The sequence below is a fragment of the Pipistrellus kuhlii genome, unplaced genomic scaffold (genome assembly GCF_014108245.1).
Source record: "Pipistrellus kuhlii isolate mPipKuh1 unplaced genomic scaffold, mPipKuh1.p scaffold_m20_p_11, whole genome shotgun sequence".
Taxonomy (NCBI): Eukaryota; Metazoa; Chordata; class Mammalia; order Chiroptera; family Vespertilionidae; genus Pipistrellus; species Pipistrellus kuhlii.
The window spans coordinates 27956498-27976294 of record NW_023425416.1 but is presented as its reverse complement, the minus strand read 5'-3'; the positions used below and the strand labels follow the sequence as shown (position 1 = coordinate 27976294).

The 19797-nt window shown below is 52.4% G+C and overlaps 1 protein-coding gene across 1 annotated transcript in view; it reads right to left on the bottom strand.

Moving 5' to 3' along the window:
- Positions 1-15641, bottom strand: part of KY (kyphoscoliosis peptidase) — a 39349-nt gene extending 23708 nt beyond the window's left edge. The window contains exons 1-3 of the mRNA XM_036431397.2: positions 15216-15641; positions 12101-12163; positions 7995-8057 (exon numbers count right to left, since the gene is read on the bottom strand). Of these exons, the coding sequence (XP_036287290.1) occupies positions 7995-8057; positions 12101-12163; positions 15216-15351 (262 nt within the window). The 5' untranslated portion in view covers positions 15352-15641. The remainder of the gene's footprint in view (positions 1-7994; positions 8058-12100; positions 12164-15215) is intronic.
- Positions 15642-19797: the final 4156 nt, after the last annotated feature.

Below are 19797 nucleotides of genomic sequence, written 5' to 3'. Positions count from 1 at the left end.
TATTTTATACATTTCTGGTGGTATTGCAAAGTGGTACAGCCTCTCTGGGAAAGAGTTTGGAGGTTTCTTATAAAACAAGACATATATTTAACATATGACCCAACTCCTGCACTCTTGGGCTTTTATCCCAGAGATATGAAAATTTATGTCACACAAAATTCTATGCACAAATGTTTACAGAAGCTGGAGTGATTCATAATCACTCCACAGCCCTACCAGGTTTGGCTCAGTGCATAGAGCATCTGCCTGGGGACTGAAGAGTCCCAGGTTCAATTCTGATCAAGAGTGTGTACTGGGCCCTGGTTGGGGCACGTGCAATGCATTTCTCTCACATCGGTATTTCTTGCTGTCTTTCCCTCTCTCTCTCTCTCTAAAAAAAAAAAAAAAATCAATAGAAAAAAAAAGAAAGTAAGAAAAAAATACTCTTCAATAATGCCAAAAAATTCTTAGGAGTGATGAGAAGATGTGATTATAAAGAGTCTTACAAGATAATTTTGGATGTAACAGAGCTGCTCTGTAATCCGGCTGTGCTGATGGTTACATAAATCTATGCATATGTTAAAACTCATAATTTAAAATAAAATAAAAATTAAAAATCCCCAACCCGATAGAAAAAAGCCCAAGCAGAATTAAAACAAAACAAAAACCTGGATGATAAAGAAAAACACAAAATAGAAATTGAACATCCAAAGTAGTATTATTGTAAACATGCTTTTTGCAATCTGCTTTCTTTACAAGTCAGTGAACACAGTCATCTGTCATCATTTTGCATGGCTGCATAGTATTCTATTCAATAGATGGTTAATAACCAATCCCTTTTCATTGGAGAGTTAACTTTCCCCAAATGTTTTGCTAACATAAACAGCGATGTGATGAACATTCTGACACACACCTCTTTACATACTTTTCAAATCAGTTCCTTTGAATAATTCCTTAAACCTGGGTCAGAAGCTGTGAAGCTTTTTAAGGCTTTTGTTAGATAATTGGCAAGCTTTACCCATGAATGATTTTATCAGTTTCTGATCACACCTACAGTGCAAGAGAAGGCCCATTTTGCTCATTCTTGCTGTTTGATTGCAAAATCGACTGCAGTACTTTGTGCTTCCTCCTGTCGAGAGGTGTTTTGGTTTGGCCTAATGACCTGGCGTGGCCAATTAACGTGTGGCAGAAGTGATGAAGTATAAGCTCTGAGCCTAGGCCTTAAGAGACTTTGCAGCTCCTGCTTTCATCCTTAGGATTCCAGTCACAGCTGCCATGTGAAGGGGCCCAGGCTAGCCTCCTCAAGCCGTGGTTAGCAAACTGTGGCTCGCGAGCCATATGCGGCTCTTTGGCCTTTTGGGTATGGCTCTTCCCCCAAATACTATGGTCTGGGTGAGTCTATTTTGAAGAAGTGGCATTAAAAGAAGTTTAAGTTAAAAAAATGTGGCTCTCAGAAGAAATGTCAATCATTGTACTGTTGATATTTGGCTCTGTGGACTAATGAGTTTGCTGACCACTGGCCTAGAGGATGGGAGACCACAGGGAGCAGAGCACAGCCATCTCAGGGGCGGCCATCCCAGACCAGCAGGTTTCCAGCCAACCCTTCAGCTGCCCACAACACCTGAGCAAGCCAGCCAGGACCTGTGCTCAGCGGGGCGTGGCTCAGATAAGGACGCCCAGCCACCTAGTAGACTTTTGAGCTGGTAAATGCTTATTGTTCGAAGCCCCTGAGTTTTGGAGCGCTTTATAATGCAAAAATAAATCACGACTATCCTCACTGACATTTAATTTTTACCACTTTTTAAGAACATTACTAATTATTTTGTTAATCCTCACCCAAAGATATTTTTCTACTGATTTTTAGAGAGAATGGAAGGGAGAGGGAGAGAGAGAGAAACATTGATGTGAGAGAGACACATCGACTGGTTGCCTTCTCCATGTATTCTGCACCCTGACCAAGGCTGGGGATTGAGCCTGCAACTGAGCTACATGCCCTTGACTAGAATTGAATCTGGACCCTTCCGTCCACAGGCTGACGCTCTACCCACAGAGCCAAACCACCAGGGTGAACTTTTTATTAATGAATAATAACATCAAGTGTTTTGTGCATTTCTTTAATTTTTAGCATAGTATTTTTCATATATTTATTTGCCACTTTAAATTCTTATTTTGTGGATCGCCGCCCCATTTCCAACTATATATTATTTTTTCCTTACCAATTTTGCAAGAGCTCTTTTTATTAACCCTTTGCCTGCTAAATGTGTTACAGTAATTTTTCACAGAATAACAATACTGGCTTTCTTGTGCAGCTCAAAAACTTGCTCAGCATGCCAAAGAGAGTAATTCTCAAACAACTTTTGAAGCTACAACGTGGCCTCCTGAGGCATAACTTTTAAAGGGTTAACATTCACTTTGAGTGTAGTATCTAGACCATTCCCTTTCAAAGACAATCGGCTATGGCTTTACAATTATGACTTGAAGCATTTTAGAGCTAAAAGCATGCTTCTGATTTGGCCTTAGGAACCGAACGGGTGGCATAGTCATCAGCAGCAGACTCCCTGCGTGCCCTCCTGTGCTGGGTGAGGCCTGGGCCTGTTCCCCTTTGCCTTCTTACTCTCCCACCGGAAACACTCTCAGGTGTTTCTCCAAAGGAAGTGCCAAACTTCCTTTGACCGCCCGATGCCTGGTGGAAACAAAGGTTGAGGAACAGGACCACTCTTTCCCCTTTTGTGGGTCCCAGTACACAATGCTCTGAGAAACCCTGCAGCCGAGAACTCTACCGACTCAGTACTACTTTGTCAAAAACAATTTGGAAATGCTGGACTAGAACAATCTCCAAAAGCTTAAAGAAACGGCAAAACCGAACAACGTGGTTGATGGTTTAGGGCTCAGCAACCAACCTCTTCCCCAAACTTCTCCTGATGTCCAGGTACTCCCCACCTCTCCCAATCCAGCCACATGTCTTTGTCAAAGAATGAGTGAGCTGAAAAGGGTGGGTCTGAGGGAGTCACACACACAGAACGCACCACCATTTCTCATCTCTCCTTCCTGCACTTCCTCTTCTCTCTCCCCTCTTGGCCAGGGGCCCATGTCCAACATTCTCCCCAGTCCCACTACCTGGCTCTCCCCCAAAGTGGTGCTGCTGACCAGCACCCTCTGAGACAAACAGCACAACTCCCCGCCTGCCTCATCCGTGTGGGAGTGATCCCGGCTCCTCTTTCCGGTCTGTAAAGGCATTTCCGGGAGGCTCTCTGCTCCAGGAACTGAGTCTGGGCCTGGGCTTGTGGCCTCCTGGTGAGCAGCGACCACGACAGCCCCATGCTTCCTAAAGGTAGGAAATGGTGAGAGTTTGCAGACGGTAGCGTTCCTGTATCCAATAACATTCTTAATTTAAGAAAAAAAGATTAATTTGACCAATCTCCAATGATAAGGAGTAGGACATCATTTACGACAAACTTTTAGGTACCTTCTAATCCTTAACTCTAGTCAGATACCATTTACACTCATCTTAACAGTCACAACCAAACCCAAAGGGACTTTAGGTCACTCGGCTGGCGCTTTCATGACATCCCTCCCCACTTCTACCAGTTGTCACCCAAATTCCATTTCTGAAGCTGCCGCCGTTCTGGCTGTCCTAGTGCAAGTGTCTAAATGATTGTTTTCTGCGAGCCTCAGAATAGCTCCCACGAGCACCTCCAGCTGCCGCTGGCTCTGGTCCCTTTCCCTCCCCCTCTCAGGAGCGGAGACGTGGCCGGCAAGCCCAGCATGTCCATAGGCACGCTGCTCCGGCCTGCCATCCACCCAGCCAGGAGAGTCCTCCCGCCCGACAGCTTCCCTCCAGGTCTCGGCAGGTTTGAGTCAGGATTTGTCTAAAGGCCTAATTTGCTCAGAATTACTAATGCAGAGATGGCAAACAGATTCCATGTTGTTCATTAAGTCTGATTGGAAGTGGCTGCCTGAAGCATTGATCAGTTAGCAGAAGCTGCGTGTGCACACGGGTGTGTGTGGGGGAGGGGGCACTCATCCCCGATGGCTGCTGCCTTCATTGACCGAAGGTCTTCGTTAACTCCTTCCATAACCGGCTGCCACGCTTACACCCTGAATTCTTCCCCTGGGGATATTTTCCTGCAGTAGCTGAGCATCAGCAAACCTCAGCTAACGCGTTTGAAAAATACCCCGGAAACAGACTCTAGCTAGGTAGGTGGTCAAGAGACCTGCTGTGGTTTCTGCCCCGGAGTGCAGCAGTCAGCGTTAGCGCAGGGCATGGTGAGCTGTGGCACCCAGGGGCAGCCTGCTGGGTGGTGATGGGGAGAGCCCGGCTCTGTGGCATGCTCACCCGGGACTGCTGGACACGCTGTGAAAGCCCCACTCAGCAGCTCTAGTTATGAGATGACAACTGAGCATGCCAGAGCTCAGGGAGAGGTCACCGGGGCCCCGGCCGGCATGGGTGACGAAGGGCGTCTCTGTGGCCCTAACTGACCCGGCTTCCCCTGGGCTCTTATAAACACAGGGCCATGGACGATTCCTCCTGCAGAGCGGAGCGCCCTAGGGGAGTCCCGGATCTGGAAACAGGGCAGTGTGATGCTAGTGCACGCATGATCAAAGCAGGCAGGGGGTCTGAGAGGGGATAAGGGCAGAGGACCTGAAGGATGAACGCCTCAACAGTAAACTAACTCCAAGAGTCATTGTCGAGGCCTGGAGTTCAGGGGCGCAGTAAGCACGCTCTTCACATTCCACCTCACACCTGCCACAGGTTAATCTTCTGAAGCCCCTTCCATGTGAAGATCCATGATTCCAATGATCCTTTGTCACCTCTTGTGTCAAGTCTTCCACTGAATGACAAGGAGAGGAGGAGGGGGAAGCTGGACCACTCTGAGTAACAGTTTGGACTGCATTTTTAAACTTCTTGTCTGGCGGGAAAGTGGAGGGGGTGCTGCATCCAGTCGTCCCCACCAAATTGGTCCCTGCGCTGAATGGAAGGGGGCATGTGGTGGAGCAGTTATGCTCACTGGCTTTGGAAGCTCCCAGACATGGGTGGGTAGAACTTGCAGGCCTAGCATCTGCCAGCTGTGCAACTTCAGGCAAGTTACTAAAATCTCCCTGGTCTCAGTTTTTCCACCTGTAAAATGGGAGTGATAACCTACACAGAAAATGGTTGTGGGGTTTAATGAGGTGACCCCTACAAGGGGCTTAGGTCCCTGACTGGCCCACACCAAGTGTCTCCCCGCGGCCCTGCTGTTACTGTCACAGAAAGAGCTGCTGGGGAAGCTGCACGGGGGCTGATGTGGTTTCCAGAACAGAGCTCACGAGGCTCAGGGCCCCCTGGATGGGTAGGACAGTGGCACACGGAATACTGATGTCCTTGGTTCCTCTGATCCAAAATAGCAGGCATGTGGCTGCTTGGCCTTGGCACCAACCTCAACAAGGCCCCGCCTGAATTCTTCATGTCCTTTCCCCAAAAGGCGCCTCCTGCAGCTCCTCCATCTCCAGATTCAGCTCCCATACCTTGACTCCTCTCTTTCTCTTCTGCCCCAGCCCACCCCAGGGAAGCCTCTCTTGCCTGGATCTCCATGCTGCCATCTACAGGGTCTTCTGGCACCCACCCTCGCCCACTTCTGTTTATTCTCAACTCTTTGGAGGCTCTCCTGTTTAAAATCGGGTGGTTTCCAATGGCACTCAAGACTAGAAGCCAGCATACTGCGGGGAGCCTCCCAGGTCCTGCAGGGTCTGCCCCGTGTCCACCGACCCGCGCCCCTCAGCCACCGTGACCCGCTCTCTGCTTTCGGAACACACCAGGCCCTCACACCCGGCTCCCTCTGCTGGAAGCTCTTCCCCAGACACCTGCACGGCTTGCTCCCTCACCTCCTCCCTTACTTGAATGTCACCTTCTCAGGGAGGTCTTTTTTCAACTATTCTATTTTAGATTGTCCCCTGTGGTAGGCTCCATAATAGCCCTTAAGGATATCCATGTCCCAATTCCAGGAACCTGTGAATGTCACCTTATACACCGGAGGGGACTGTGCAGATGTGATTAAGCGAAGGATCTCGGGTTAAGAAGATTACCCTGGAGTATGCAGGTGGGCCCAGTGTAATCACAGGATTCTTATAAAACAGAGGCCGAGGGGGATTTAACAAAGGCAATGTGACCATGGACACAGTGGTTAGAGTGATGCAGCTACAAGTCCAGGGGTGTCATCACTGTCATCAGCCTCCAGAAGCTGACGAAGGGAGGAACAGGTTCTCCCCATGACCTGCATGACGACACTTGGACTTTAGCTCTTGAGATGGACTTGAAACTTGGGGTCTCTGGAACGATTTAAGAGATTGAACATGGATTAAGTCACTGACTTTGGGATAATATGTTACAGCAGCTGTAAGAGGCTAATACACACCCATGTGCACATACACCCACCCCCTATTCTCTTTCCTGCTTTATCTTCCCCTCCAGCCTTCTCTGACTCCCTTTGTCAGAGTCACCTGTCTCTCTCACTAGGGTGTCAGCTCCATAGGGACAGGAGCCTCTGTCTGTTTCCTTCTCTGATGGATCCCCAGAACCTGCATCAGGAACTGCTTTTTGTGGAATGAATGGGTCAGTGTCAATGTGAACTCTGGCTATGCCCCTAAAGACGGGGGAGCCCTCCTCTCTCTGTGACCACAGGACCCTGCCTGGCTCATTCATACCAGTCTACACAGGGATCCAAACCTCATAGGAGCACACGGCTCTCCTTCTTGTCCCCCTGGAAGCCTTGAATGCTGGGAGGTGGCATGCAAGTGGCACACACAAGCCAGGGTGCCAGGTGCAGCTCTGGTGACCAGCCCACCCCTGTCTGTGGCACAGGGGAGGTAGTGCAGTGCAGAGGTCTGATCTTAGATCAGGATCTTGGGATGGCAGCATCCCCAGTCTCAACTTTCTCCTGTGCAAACAGGGATAACACCAGGACCCCATCAAGGGGTGTGACCAGAAATAAGCAAGATAAATAGTCGCTAATTCATATTCATTTTAGTGAGGTATTGCTTATTCTTGTTCTGTGGCCAGCTGTGTGCTGCTAGTCCAGAGAAACGGTAAGGCCCAGGCTTGGTCCTTGAGGTGCTCAGGGCAGGTGGCAATTCTTAGCTGGCCCACCAAAAGGCCCTGGGCCTTGTCCTGAAGCCGCATTCTGGCCTAACGGGGTACTGAAACCCGCATGGTCAGGTCCTTTCTGCACAAGTTTCTGGGGATAGTCCCCCGAGGACCCTAATCCTCCCAACAACCACCACTGTCCCCTCCATGTTGTTAGATAATCTCCTTACTGATTAGGACAATGGTGCTGAGAGCACTGGTAATGAGCTCTTAGGGCTGAGCCTATGGGAACACTCAGACCCAGGCCTTGAGTCTTTAATGCAGAGCAGAAAGCTGAGGGGGGCTGGGATCTCTAACCTCTGGCCTCACCTCCAGCCTCAGAGGTGGAGCCCTCCTGCTCCACATGAGCCAGCGGGGGAGACGGGTGTTGGGGTTGGGGGGTGGCTGTGGTGAAAGCAGAGCTTTGAAGGTTAATAGCTCAGGACTTGGCGGTGGTTGGTGGGAGGTCAATTGCCCAGCTCTGAGCCTTGCTGGCTATTTGATCTTGGACAGATGTCAACCTTTCCAAGACTCAGTTTTCTCATCTGTAAAATGAGAAGAGTAGGATTACCAATCAAAAAGGATTGTTGTGAAGCTTAGTTTACATGAGAATAATCATGTCCATGGTTTGGCAGGGTACCTGGCACAAGGTTGGAACTCAGTAAGTGACAGCTAATGTGATGGCCATGAGGCTGCTGCTGCTGATGATACCAGTGAGTTCTGTGGCCCAAGGTCTATTTCTCGATCCCATGATACCATGTAGCCCCTCATTGCTTCCCATGGGATGTAAGAAGAGGGAAAGGGGGCTCCAACATCCGCGGGGCAGAGAGGACCTGCTCCCCAGTCTGAGCTCCACACCCGCTGTCTCTGGCACACGGGAGCTGGAGAAGGGGTCATGACATGGCGGATTCCTTACCTTGGTTGTCGTAGGAAGTGATGACCTGGGTCTGCTGAGGATGCTGCTTGTCTGCCAGGTTTCCTATTTAAGGAAGACAGAGGAACCTGCCGTGACCACTGGGACCACAGTGGAATCTTTCCCGGGCAGAGCGGGGAGCTGCTTGTCTGCAAGAAAGGCAGGCTGCTGGGGCCCAGGTCACCTCAGGCCTGGCCTGGACACAGGCATGCCTGCCTGCACAGCCCCGCAGTGTGCACACACAGGAATTGGCAGTCACACACCTGAACGCAGAGGCACGTGACTGAAAGCCCTGTGCACGCACCTCACACCGCCCAGCAGGTGCCAACAGATTTTTTTTCTCTGGCTTCTTTTGATTATTGGAGTCATGGTTTTTAGTGTTCCTCATAGTTTTCAATATATATATATATATATATATATATATGTATATATATATATATATATATATATATATATATATAATGACTCCAAAATATTATACACACACACACACACACACACACACATACATCTCCAAACTTTTATATCATTATGGGAATGTAGTTCTTTGGCCTTTTTTTTGAGGATACTAATATGATTCTCTTCCTTTAAAAAAAAACTTTTATTGAATTTATTGGGGTGACATTAGTTAATAAAGCTCTATAGGTCTCAGTGCACAATTCTATAATATGCCATCTACATGTTGTATTGTGTGCTCACCACCCAATACAGAGTCTTGAAAGGAAACTGGGAATGCCTCCATGGGTTAAGGAACCATGACTTCAGACTTTGGTGTCGCTGGCACGGTCTTCAAAGCCCATGGGGATGCCTGACATACCCGCCATTTAGCAGAGCAGGCTGAGAGGTTCCTGTCCCGGTTGTACAGCTAAGGGACCTGCAGCTTGGATTGGGTAACTTGTGCCAGTCTCTGCAGCTAGGGAGCATCAGGCCTAGGGCTAGACCCCAAGCCTCGGAGCTCCTAGCTCAGCCTCTTGCCTCCCTCTGAGAAGTAGGGGGCAGCCTGCCTCTTACTCCAGCCCAGGAGTTGGGATGATTTGCACTTTGGTTCAGTTGCACAAACACTTGCAAGGCAACCGCTATATGAAAATGCTTTATGTGTGCTAGTCATGTTTATGTCTCCGGGACACGAAGTTGTCCTCAGGGTCTAGTGGGGTCAGGCAGGAGATGCCCCATTCCTGCCGTAGGCCATGAGGAGGAACCCACAGGCTTCTTGGGGCAGTACCACTTTTCCTACATCTCTCCCTTTACAGATGCTGGGGTGGCCTGGTCTTGCTGAGGTTGCCCTTGAATATCTGCTTCAGAGAGGTGGGGGAAGGAGCTGGGGAGGCCAGGGTTGTGGCAGCCAGGGAGGTGATGGTGATGATGATGATACCAGATGAGACCCACTGTTACCACTTGGCCAGCCATCTTCTCGCCTGGCCTACACTGGTCTGCAGAAAGGCTGTCGGGCCTGCCATGGGAAGTGACCACTGGGACCAGTTTCTGGGTCTGAAACAAGCCTGACTCTGGGGCACTGGCCTGACCAAGTTCCATTCAGATGCATCCCTCATGCATCCACCCAGATCTGCTGCCCAGTGCTCCCACGCCTGGGTCCAGGCAGAAGCCAGTCACGGTGGGTGGTGGGGCCCTGAGCTGGGCTGAGCTTGCGATCCACCTGGCAGGGTATTGCCCTGGAGAAACCTGCTGGCTCCTGCCTTCTGTAAGCAGGACAGCCAGGACCCTGAGCCCCCAGGGCCGTGATAGGTTGATCAGCTGAGTGCCAGCTCCAGGCCAGATTCAGGCTAGGGGACAGGGAGGCCACCTCCTACGGGCACAGCTGGCTGTATTTCGGCTGGCCGAGGGAGGAAACAGGATCTGGGAAGGGAATCCTCGAGGAGGCGATTAGCTGGCATAGCTGTTGCGGGGTATTTATAGTCAGGGCCGCACAATTGGTTTCCCTGTAGCTGTGGGGCGTCAGTCCCTGTGCTGCTAGGCAGACTTCAGCCAGGACCAAGGAAAGCAGCCAATCACAGCAGGGGAAGCCCGTTGCTGGGCAAGCTGGGGCGTGGGGGTGGCTTGGCCCTACACACCAGCTGCTTGGAAAAGTTGGAGCCCTCCAAGCTCCCCTCACCCTGCCAACACCCCAGCCCAAGGAGTGCACAGAGCAGCAAGAGGGGGCACGGGTGCCCTTCTGGATCCGTCCCAGGTTCAGCCACATTTGTGCACACTCCCCCAGCACAAGCCATCAGCTGTTTCCTTCCCAGATGAGCACGCCCTCCAGCTTCCAGGCCTGGGCAGGAGGGCCTGCTGGTACCAGGGCTGGGTGCCTTAAGCACCAGCAAAGGCAGATATGTACCCAAAATCTCACCATCAGAAAACAGAGAAAAGCTATACCTTTAACGTCTGCATGCATACAAGTGTGTCATTCAAACAATAAATAACATTTTACTTTAAGTTATATAGATTGGTGGAGTGGTCTGGGTTTGAGGCCTCTGTGCAGCCTCTCTTCAGCCCTGCGTATATCTGAAACTCTTTGTTTTTGCAAGAACTACTTTGATCATCCTCTTTCTTTGGCTGACACATTCTACTAAGACCTTTTAGAAGAGTCTTGTAAGAGTTACCATGTCCCTTTGTGTTTTGTTGTATTTTTCCACTACACTTTCCCCAAATCAGGAACCCCAAAGATGGTAAAAAGAGGATGAATTCAATATAATTGAATTCAATATAATTCAGTGCTCTCCTGATATAATAATGTGCCTGAGAAGACATAGGATGAATTTCAGACAACCCAGGCAAGGTAAGAGGGCTGCAACAAATCACTGTAGCCTGATTGCCCACTTGCCCGGGGGCACAGTGGCCGGGCACACACAGGCCTGCATGGCTATGAGTTTCTGTGGCCAGCAGGCCTCTGGAGGTCTGAGTTTTAACTTAATTCTCACAAGCCTGCAGCACAGTTTTGCTAACTTCGGTGTCTGCGTCAGTAGAGCTGTGGCAGCAGGTGCATTTCCCATCAGATGGCCCCACAGCGAGGGTAAGGAAACCACCCCACCCAAGCACACCCATCCGCTGGGACTCAGCAGGTGGTCTCTAGAAGTGCATGTCATGAGAATGGCCCATCCCCATGCACAAGGCAGAGGACAAAGGCACACTCTTCACCTCCAGGGCACTGAGACTCAACTCAGTAAATGGTGTCATGATTACAATCATTTTAATTATGGCCTCACCAGGGCAGGGGTTCTTGACTGTAATTGTCTACTATTTCATGAGGGCATGAATGAGTGAATTTACTTTTAGAACCTCACCCTTCCCCTTTGTTACTGTCAGAAGGATGGCAAAGAAGAGCTGTTTGGTCTTGTTCAATCGGGGTTCTGCTTCCCCATTTGTGGAGGGCCATAGAGAGTGGTTCCTTCACACTGGCATTTGATCTGTCAATCATCTGACCCGGGGTCTGACTGAGCCCCCTATTGGAGTTCTGGGTGGTGGTCTGACTCTTATTAGAATTCTCACACACCCCCATGCAGTTACACTGGTGTTTGTTCCTGGAGGCTGGCCTAACGGATCTCTGAAGGGCACAGAATGAGGCTTCACAGAGTTGGTCCGTGCATAGAATTCCCAGATCCTAAGCTTGCAGGGCGACAGGCACCTGGCACCAGAGAGAGGAGGCTTTGGAAGCTGACTTCTCTCAGATTTTATGATCATCTGGGTCCCGGGCTAGCAGGTAGCCCCTTGCATCGCCCAGGCCTCAAGGCAGGACGCTGTCCTCTCTATTCAAAAAACTTTCCAAAGACGGATGCCCTGTGGGACATGAGCAGCCCGCCTCTGTGGGAACACACTCGCCTCCCATCCCGAATGACACCAATGAACACGTGGGTACAAAAGCGTATGGCATTGCCCCCATTCAGCCTCCTGGAAATCAGGGGACCTGATGCCAGGGAAAACTTTCCAGGGTCACCATGGCCCCAGATGCCTGGCTGAGTTACAAGCAGCCACGTCTGAGGGGTTAGGTGACTAGTGCCAGTCTTCCAACAAATGAGCCCCAATGCGTCCAGTCATTTAAAAACGTGTTGAATTCCAGAAACTATAAAGAAAAAAAGAAAAAAAGAAAGAAAGAAAGAAAGAGGAGAATTTACCATTCAGGCTGTTTCCTTCTATTTTCTGCCATTTCTGTATTCCGTTTCCGCCGCCTTGGAGGCCTGTGAAATAACAAGGACTGGCATGAGGCTCTTTGTGGTGCAGAGACCCAGGCCCAGCAAATGATGTGCTAGTTGTGTACACATCTGGATGGCCATGGGGCTGGTGGAATGAGATACACTTAGGAGCGTGAATGTAACCATTCATATTTTAAACATTTTAAAAAAATATTAAAATAGTAGTTCTCAATGGGGGAAGGGTTGATTATCAGAATCATTGCAAATAGGGATGCCCATTTTTCACTCCCACATCTCCACTGCATAAATATGGAAGGATTATTATTAAAGACATTTGCCATTCATACATGTGGTAAATCTCCCACTTTCAGAGTCTTGGTGTGAGATGGGAGTGGGCAAACACTGCCTATCCCTATGGGAACTGAAAGTAACAGTAGCCTGCTCTCCCAGCCTCCCTTGCAGCTAGAGCATGGGCATGGGTGGTCTAGGCTTGGCTAGTCAGTGGCACCTTGTGTCCAATTCCACCTTGGAACCTGGTGAGGCAACAGGAAAGGGAATGGAAGCTTTCTCTACCTCCAGTGACAGTTGGAAGTGGTGGCTGCAAGGTCAAGTTCCTGGCACAGAACTGGCATATGTTCTGGCAGCGCGAGTAGCTGCAATACAATCAAGTTCCTGGTGCGAAAAGAGCACCTAGGGCCCCTTGGTGGCAGCGAAGGTCTCCTCACCATGAGGCTGCTACTGGAAGTTCTCCAGCCCTTTCCACTGCTCTGAGGCTCCCCAGTCCCTCCCTCCTGCAGAGCCCTCCACAGTCAGTGTCCCGGACCTACCACCTGAAAACCTCACCAGCACACCTTTGGAAAATAATGCATATGTTGCATCAGCTTTGGGGATAAAAACCTAAAACTCTGAAGCTCTTTCAGTCTTGGTGCAAACAGCTTTAGGCCACCTTGTCCACTCCAGGGCCCCAAGGCATGGTTTTGAGAAGCGCTGCTCTAAGGCATGGCCAGAAAAATGCCAGGGCCCTGGAGGAAAGAGGAGAGAGCACCCGTTGGCCTTGCAGCCCAAACTCCTGTGCCACACTCCTTGCCTCCTGTCCCTTTGACTATTTTTTGCCACAAGGACACAGCTGAAAGCCCCTTAGTCACATCCTCAGTCAGTCCTCTGCATGGGGACAGTATTTGAGCTCAGGCCAGCCTTCGCAGAGTGGAGGACCTGGAGCTGGAGGAGCCAGGAGGAGACTCCTGGAATGGGGCATGGGTGAGTTCTGGGTCTGTGCACCAGCAGGAGGCCTTGGAACAAGCTAGACTTGCTCAGCATTTCCCCTCCGTAGGCTGCATGGGGCTTGCAAGCTGGCTGAGCCAGGGGTCTCCTGGACAACACTCCTGCCCAGCAGGCCTTGGAGGCTGTGCACGCCCCCTCTTCTCTGCTCCGGTGCAGAACTGTCTGACTGAATATGAGACACAGTCTCTCCACTGACATAGGGTCTGAGAGAAACATCTGTGAGGAAAATATTTGGAGGAAAATTATCAGCAGAAAGGGCTCACAAGCAGGGTCTTTCTTCCCCTGAGCCACATCACTGGGTGTCGAGTGCACCGGTCGGGAGTCCTGCAGGGTTGATGGTTGGCTTTTGACACCTTCGGGAACAGTCCAGATCCCAGGCCCTTCTGGGGCTTCCCCCTTTCTTTCTAGTGACAGAGTCTTTAGGAGAGATGTGATCACAGCGAGAGAAGAGCTAGGCACTCAGGGGCTGGCCCAGAGCTGGGCCTCTGGCTGTGCCACACACGGTGGGGGGCCTTCTGGTGTGTGCAGCAGGAGCAGCCTCATGTCTATGAGAAAGCTGACGGCCTCTACCCATGTCCTCACTGCAGATGTCCTGGGTGGGCATTTTTCCTTCTTCTAGGGGCAGCTCTGAGAACCAAAGCACCAAGCAACCCAAACTACAGTTGGCCCCCGAATTGCTGCTGAGACTAGAGTACCTGTCAACATTCTCAGCTCTGCAGAATCCATTCCCCCGTCCCGCTGCTTGCCTCCCCAAGGGGTCACCAGGAGCTATGGGACAGCTTCAGCCCGTGTGCTGGTGGGGGCAAAGCCATCATGGTGTCATTGCTTCAACACGGTAGAAGGTTGATGTTCAATGTGCAAGGGGGATCAGGGGACAGAAGAGCTGGGCAGACTCCAAGGAGCTCTGGAGCTGGAGGGGAGGCGGGAGGCAGAAGCCATTTTGCCGCTCAGGCATCCCTCTCAAAGCACTGGTGCACAGTCAGCCAGCGCACGTGCACACCTCTGCACCAGGGTCCCTGGGGCTTTCCTCCTAGACCTGGGACCCAGAGGTTCCCAGACATTTGAGGGGCTTCGTTCACAATTATTATGTGTCTGTATCCATAATACATAATTCCCCCTTCACGCCGTGTCCTCTCCTCTGGAGAATACAGAGGCCCGGACCTGCCTCCCATAATCGCTTTATAAACAGCCTACACTTGGCCAGGAAGTCCGAAGAAAAGGAACATTAGTAGATAAGTGGGGGACAGCACATTTCAAGCCTACCCCTATTCAAGCCTGTGTGCCCTTTACACCTCTTATGCCCTCCATGGAAGAGGGGAGGGGGGAGGGCTTAAGAGAGGGAAACCGAGGCTGTGAGTTGTGCAAGGGCTCCAAGGGGGCTTCTTGTCCTCAAGTCTGACTCAGCACCCAGATTTCCCCGGGATCCTTGCTCCCTGCATGTGCCAGATGGGGAGCAGGCTTTGGCCACCCAGGAGCCAGGCCTGAGGCTCTGGCCCCCTTCTTCCCAGGGGCATCTTCCAACCCTGAGCTGCACCTCTCAGAGAGTGGCTGGAGGAAACTGGCTGCCTAGGTGGACGAAGCACCAAGCACCTCAGGCCTGCACAGGAGTCAGCTCAGGGCAATCACGGGGCTGCGCGTTGCCAGGGGACGCCAGAGCCACAGCTTGGAGGCGCGCGCAGGCTGCCACGGGGAGAGGGTCCTGTCGCTGTGCTCGTTCGGGGGGCGTGAGGGGCGTCCCCATGGCGGGCAGGCGTGCCCTGGGGCAAAGAGGCCGAGGTGCTAGGACCCTCCGGGGGGTCGGCTGGGCTCGCGTTACCTCCTCGGCGCTGCGGCAGCGCGCCCGGGTCCGCCTGCCGGTCCGAGTGCGTGCCCTGCGCGGCGCGCCGCTTCTCCGAGTGCACGATCAGCAGCATGTCGATGGACACGGTGTTGCTGTCTTTCTTCAGCTCCATGATGCCGCCCCGCTCCCCGCCGGCGCGCCGCGGCCGCTCCGGAGGCTGCCTGCGCTGCAAATGGCCCCGTGCGCGCTGCTGTCCGGCGCGGGAGACGGCGAGGGCGCGGGAGAGGGCGCTCCCCCGCCGCCCAGCCGCTGCGCGCAGCGTTTCGCTGACTCTGCCAAACACGCCATTAGGCCCGCCCGGGAGGGCGCTCCCCTAATGTAGCGGCTCTAAGTCACCTTTGAAAGGAAATCCCCAGTGGAGCCCAGACCTGCGCTGAGGCCACCGGCCCCAAGAGCCTCTCCCGCCCTGCGCCCCTGCCTGCCACCGCAAGCGCTTGTCCCCGGCGCCAGGACTGTTTTCTGGGTGGCTGGTGCACCTCATTCCTGTCATCTAGGGGTGGGGGTGGGGGTGGGGATGGGGGTTCCCCAAGAGGGCCTGAAGCAGACCTTCTCCAGAAGTCATGGCAAGTACAGAATCGCGCAGTGCTGTCAACAGTGAGTCATTTCAGAGGCAAGAAAAACAGGGCTCCAGACTGCATCGCAAGGTGTGGAGAAATTGGCCAACCTTTGGCCTCGGCCCCACTCCTTCCTGGGGTGGGTTTTGGAGATGGACAGCTCCCTCTCTAAGAAGGAAATGGATGGGTTTTGGGGATCATAAGCTCCCGTTCCACCTGCCCCACATATGGTCCTACCAGAACTTGGAATATGCCCACTGGGCACCAACCCAACGGTTCTCTCTGGCTTGAAAACCTCATCATCTCCGTTCCTTCTAGAAGCTGGATCCTGCCCGTAGGGAGAGTGGGGAGGGGAGAGGAGGAGGCTGGGCCCGGGAGCAGTCTGCCTGCGGTGGCCAGGGAGCTGGACCTGAGAGCCCTTCTATTTTTAGCGGGGCCTGGCCTGCCCAGGCAACAGCAGCAGGGCCTTTGGCTCCAGGTCCCAGGAGTGTTTACAGCGGCATCTTCCTGAGAGCCCTTGGCATTGGGGGGAGAGAAACACCTCGCCAGAGCCAGTCTCCTAACTGTGTCCACCATGAATAAATGCTGAGCATATGGAGGCCTTTCTTTCTTTCTAAAGCTTTTTCTTTAATATTGATTATGGTATTACATAATTGTCCCCATCCCCCCCGCATTCCTACTTCAAACCCCTCGCCACGCATGCCCCCACCCCCCTGTTGTCCATGGCCACTGGTTAGGCTTATATGCATGCACACAAGTCTTTTGGTTGATCTCTCCCCCTTACCCCCACCCTCCCTTACCTTCCCTCTGAGGACCGACAGTCTGATCAATGCTTCCCTGTCTCCTGGTCTGTTTTTGTTCTCAATTTATGTTGTTCATTATTTCCCCTAGATGCATGAGATCATGTGATTCAAGAAATACACTTATAAGAATCAAAAATGAGACCAGCCTGAATGGTTACACAAAGAGGCAAATGAACCAGTCTGTAGTGAGTTTCTTTCTGGGCCAACCGTTCTTTTGAGTCCCAATTTCCATGCCAAACAGTTCCGTATGTGTACATGTTGGCCATATTTCAGATCTGGATGGTGGTGGAGGCCTCTCTTTTTGCCTTGGAGCCTGGTCCCCTTGGAGGCAGACTGTGCTGCGCAGGCCTGGGTTCCAGTCCCAGTTCCGCTACTCATTGGCTGCGCAACCTTTGGCCAGCTCTCTCCCCTCGATTTTCTCACCATATCACAGGCATAAAACACACTCTCACGGGGCCATTGTGAGAGGGACGTGCACCTGAGGTGCCTGGCTCATAACAAATGGTCTCCCAACGGTAGCTGTCATTCTTACTCCATTTGAAGGGTGAGGAGAGAGGCAAGTCAGTGATGGAGCGGAGGGTCCCCAGCTGTACCCTCAGACTCTCCCCTCTGACTGTGGCTCACACTTTGGCTGCCTGTAAAGGCTGCTGCTTCAGTGCATCACCACCGCCCCCTCTCCCACTGGGCATCTGGTGGAAAGAGAGGCCACTGGCTTCTGACACTGTTGAACTGGAGTCCTGGAGAGCTGAGCTGAGGACCCGTGGAGGTGGTTGACGCCCTAGGCCTGTGGTCAACAAACTGCAGCTCATGAGCCACATGTGGGTCTTTGGCTCCTTGAGCGTGGCTCTTCCACAAAATACCACGGCCTGGGTGAGTCTATTTTGAAGAAGTGGCATTAGAACAAGTTTAAGTTTAAAAAATTTGGCTCTCTACAGAAATTTCAGTCGTTGTACTGTTGATATTTGGCTCTGTTGACTAATGGGTTTGCCGACCACTGCCCCAGGCAGGTTTCCTCATGCAGTGAGTCCTGTCTTCTCTGCACACGGCCGAGAGGCTGGCTGAGCCTTGCTCAGAGGGCTGGGGAAGTAAGACCTATGGATTACGCAAAGCCCCTGGGGTCCAGGAGATTGCTCAGGCAGTTCTCTCATCTCAGGGTACCCCCCCCCCCCCCACTGGGAGAATGTGGCCCACCTCCTTTGAGGGTGCGTGCGGATCCCAGCAGAAGCTCCTTGGCAGCACTTTTCCTGAGGAGGGGGCTGAGTGGGGAGAGCGGGGACCCTGAAGCCCCTTTACCTGAAATTTGTGTTCCCACCCCCCACACATACTCCCCTGCTTCAGAGGGTCTCACTTAGGATCTAGCTCCCCATGACGCCCTTCGCAGAGCTGCCTCCGGAGGGGATGCTGAGCAGGGCTTCTCCTCTGTGACACTATGGACATTTGGGGACCCGGTAATTCTTTGTTGTAGGGGGATGTCCCATGCATTAGAATCCCCCCAAAAACCACTTCTCTCTTGGGACAACCCAGAATGTCTCCAGTCGTTGACACTATTTCTGGGGGACAAAATGCAGTGAGAACACTGCTTTGGAACAAAGCCATGAAGTAGGGGTGGTGTTGCCTTAACTTCTCTGGGAGATGCTGCCACTCCTGGATCCTGATGCTGCCCCAAACCTGGAGTCACTCCCCAGGGCTCCCTCATGGCCCCCAGCCCAGCGGCAGGCTTCCTGGGTCTGCAGAGCGGCTTCCTGCCAGGAGCATGGGCAGAGAGATGAGGTGTCCTCCTCACTGCCCACCTCCTCCTTTTGACAAAGTGGGCAAAAGGCTGGAACATTGCCTTGATCCTCCATCCCAGGTGATGCTCAGGCATGCCCTGCTGTCACTCATACTGCCCCCACTGGTGTGCTTAAAGGTGGGATTCGTCAGCTGTCTGACTGGTTCTGAGCCATGAGCTGACTCTGCGTCTTGGAACGGGCAATGGGCAGCAGGGGAGGCTCGCTCCTAGTAGATGAGGCCCTCGACACAGAAGGGTGTGTTCTGATGCACATTATTGTCTTTCCTCAGAATCAGTGGTTCCTCAGGGGCCATCAGCCATAACTCCTTTTCCTCTCCAGAGCTTCCCACAAGGCAGATGGACAGTGGGGAAGGGCCTATGCTGACCTATCCAAGGTCCTCTCATAGGTAGCAGCTGACAGCCTACCTTGCATGATTCCAAAGCTCCCATGCTGAGCACCCTCCCCCAGGACCAGCACACGCCCGTGAGCTGAGGCTTCTTAGCGCCCTGGTCCAGGGTAGAGGGAAGATGGTCTCAGCAGTCCTGACCAACACAGCGTGAGCCAGGGTCTAAGATCTCTGCCGAGACTCTGGAAAAATTCTTTGAGCTCAAGCCTTTGGGGACAGGTTTCCCGGGCTCTATGGCCCGTGTGGCAGAGAACTGCTGGCAGTGGCAGTAGGCAGTGGCAATAGTCACAGGTTGTTGGCCAGGCACAACCACCTGCCTTCAGGAGCAGTGAGGTAGCCCAAGATGCAGGGGGAGGCAGAGGTCTGCCATTTCCAGAGCCATGGCAAGGACTTTTGTGCTGCAGTAAGCCCCATAGCATGGTGGTGGTGGGGGTGGTGGGGGTGTCTCCAATTCTGCTCGGTTTGCTGCCAAGCACAGGCAGCAGCTTGTTCTTGAGCCCCTATTATGTGCGATGACATTATGGTGAAGTGGCAGAGTAAGCACAGGGGAGGGGCACCTGTCCTCCCCGACAGGAGGGTCCAGGAAGGCAGGCTACTAGGTGGAGCTGACCTCTGAACAGTGGCTGTGCGGATGAATAGGTTGGAGAGAGGCAAGGAAGAAGGGCGAGGGCTTTCCAGGCAGAGGTGTGGCCTGGGGTGGGGTGGGGGGCTGGAGGTGAGAGAGAAGATGACATTTTTCATGAAGCGAAAGCAGGGCGCTCTGCTTGATGCTGAAGTACAAGGAGGAGAGGTCAGAGGGGAGCCAGAGAGCTGTCAGGGCCAGTCCGAGAGGAGAACTGCAGTGGGTGGGGCTCCTGCTGCCAACCTGAGCGGTGATGGGGATCTTTGCCAGCCGGACAGGAGAGTAGAGGGCTCACGAGGGGGAGGGGCAGGTCTGATGCACACCATGCCACCAGAGTCTGTCCTTCTTTCTGGCAAGGGGGAAGGGGGATGGCAAGATAGTCAAACACCACATGAATTTTGTGA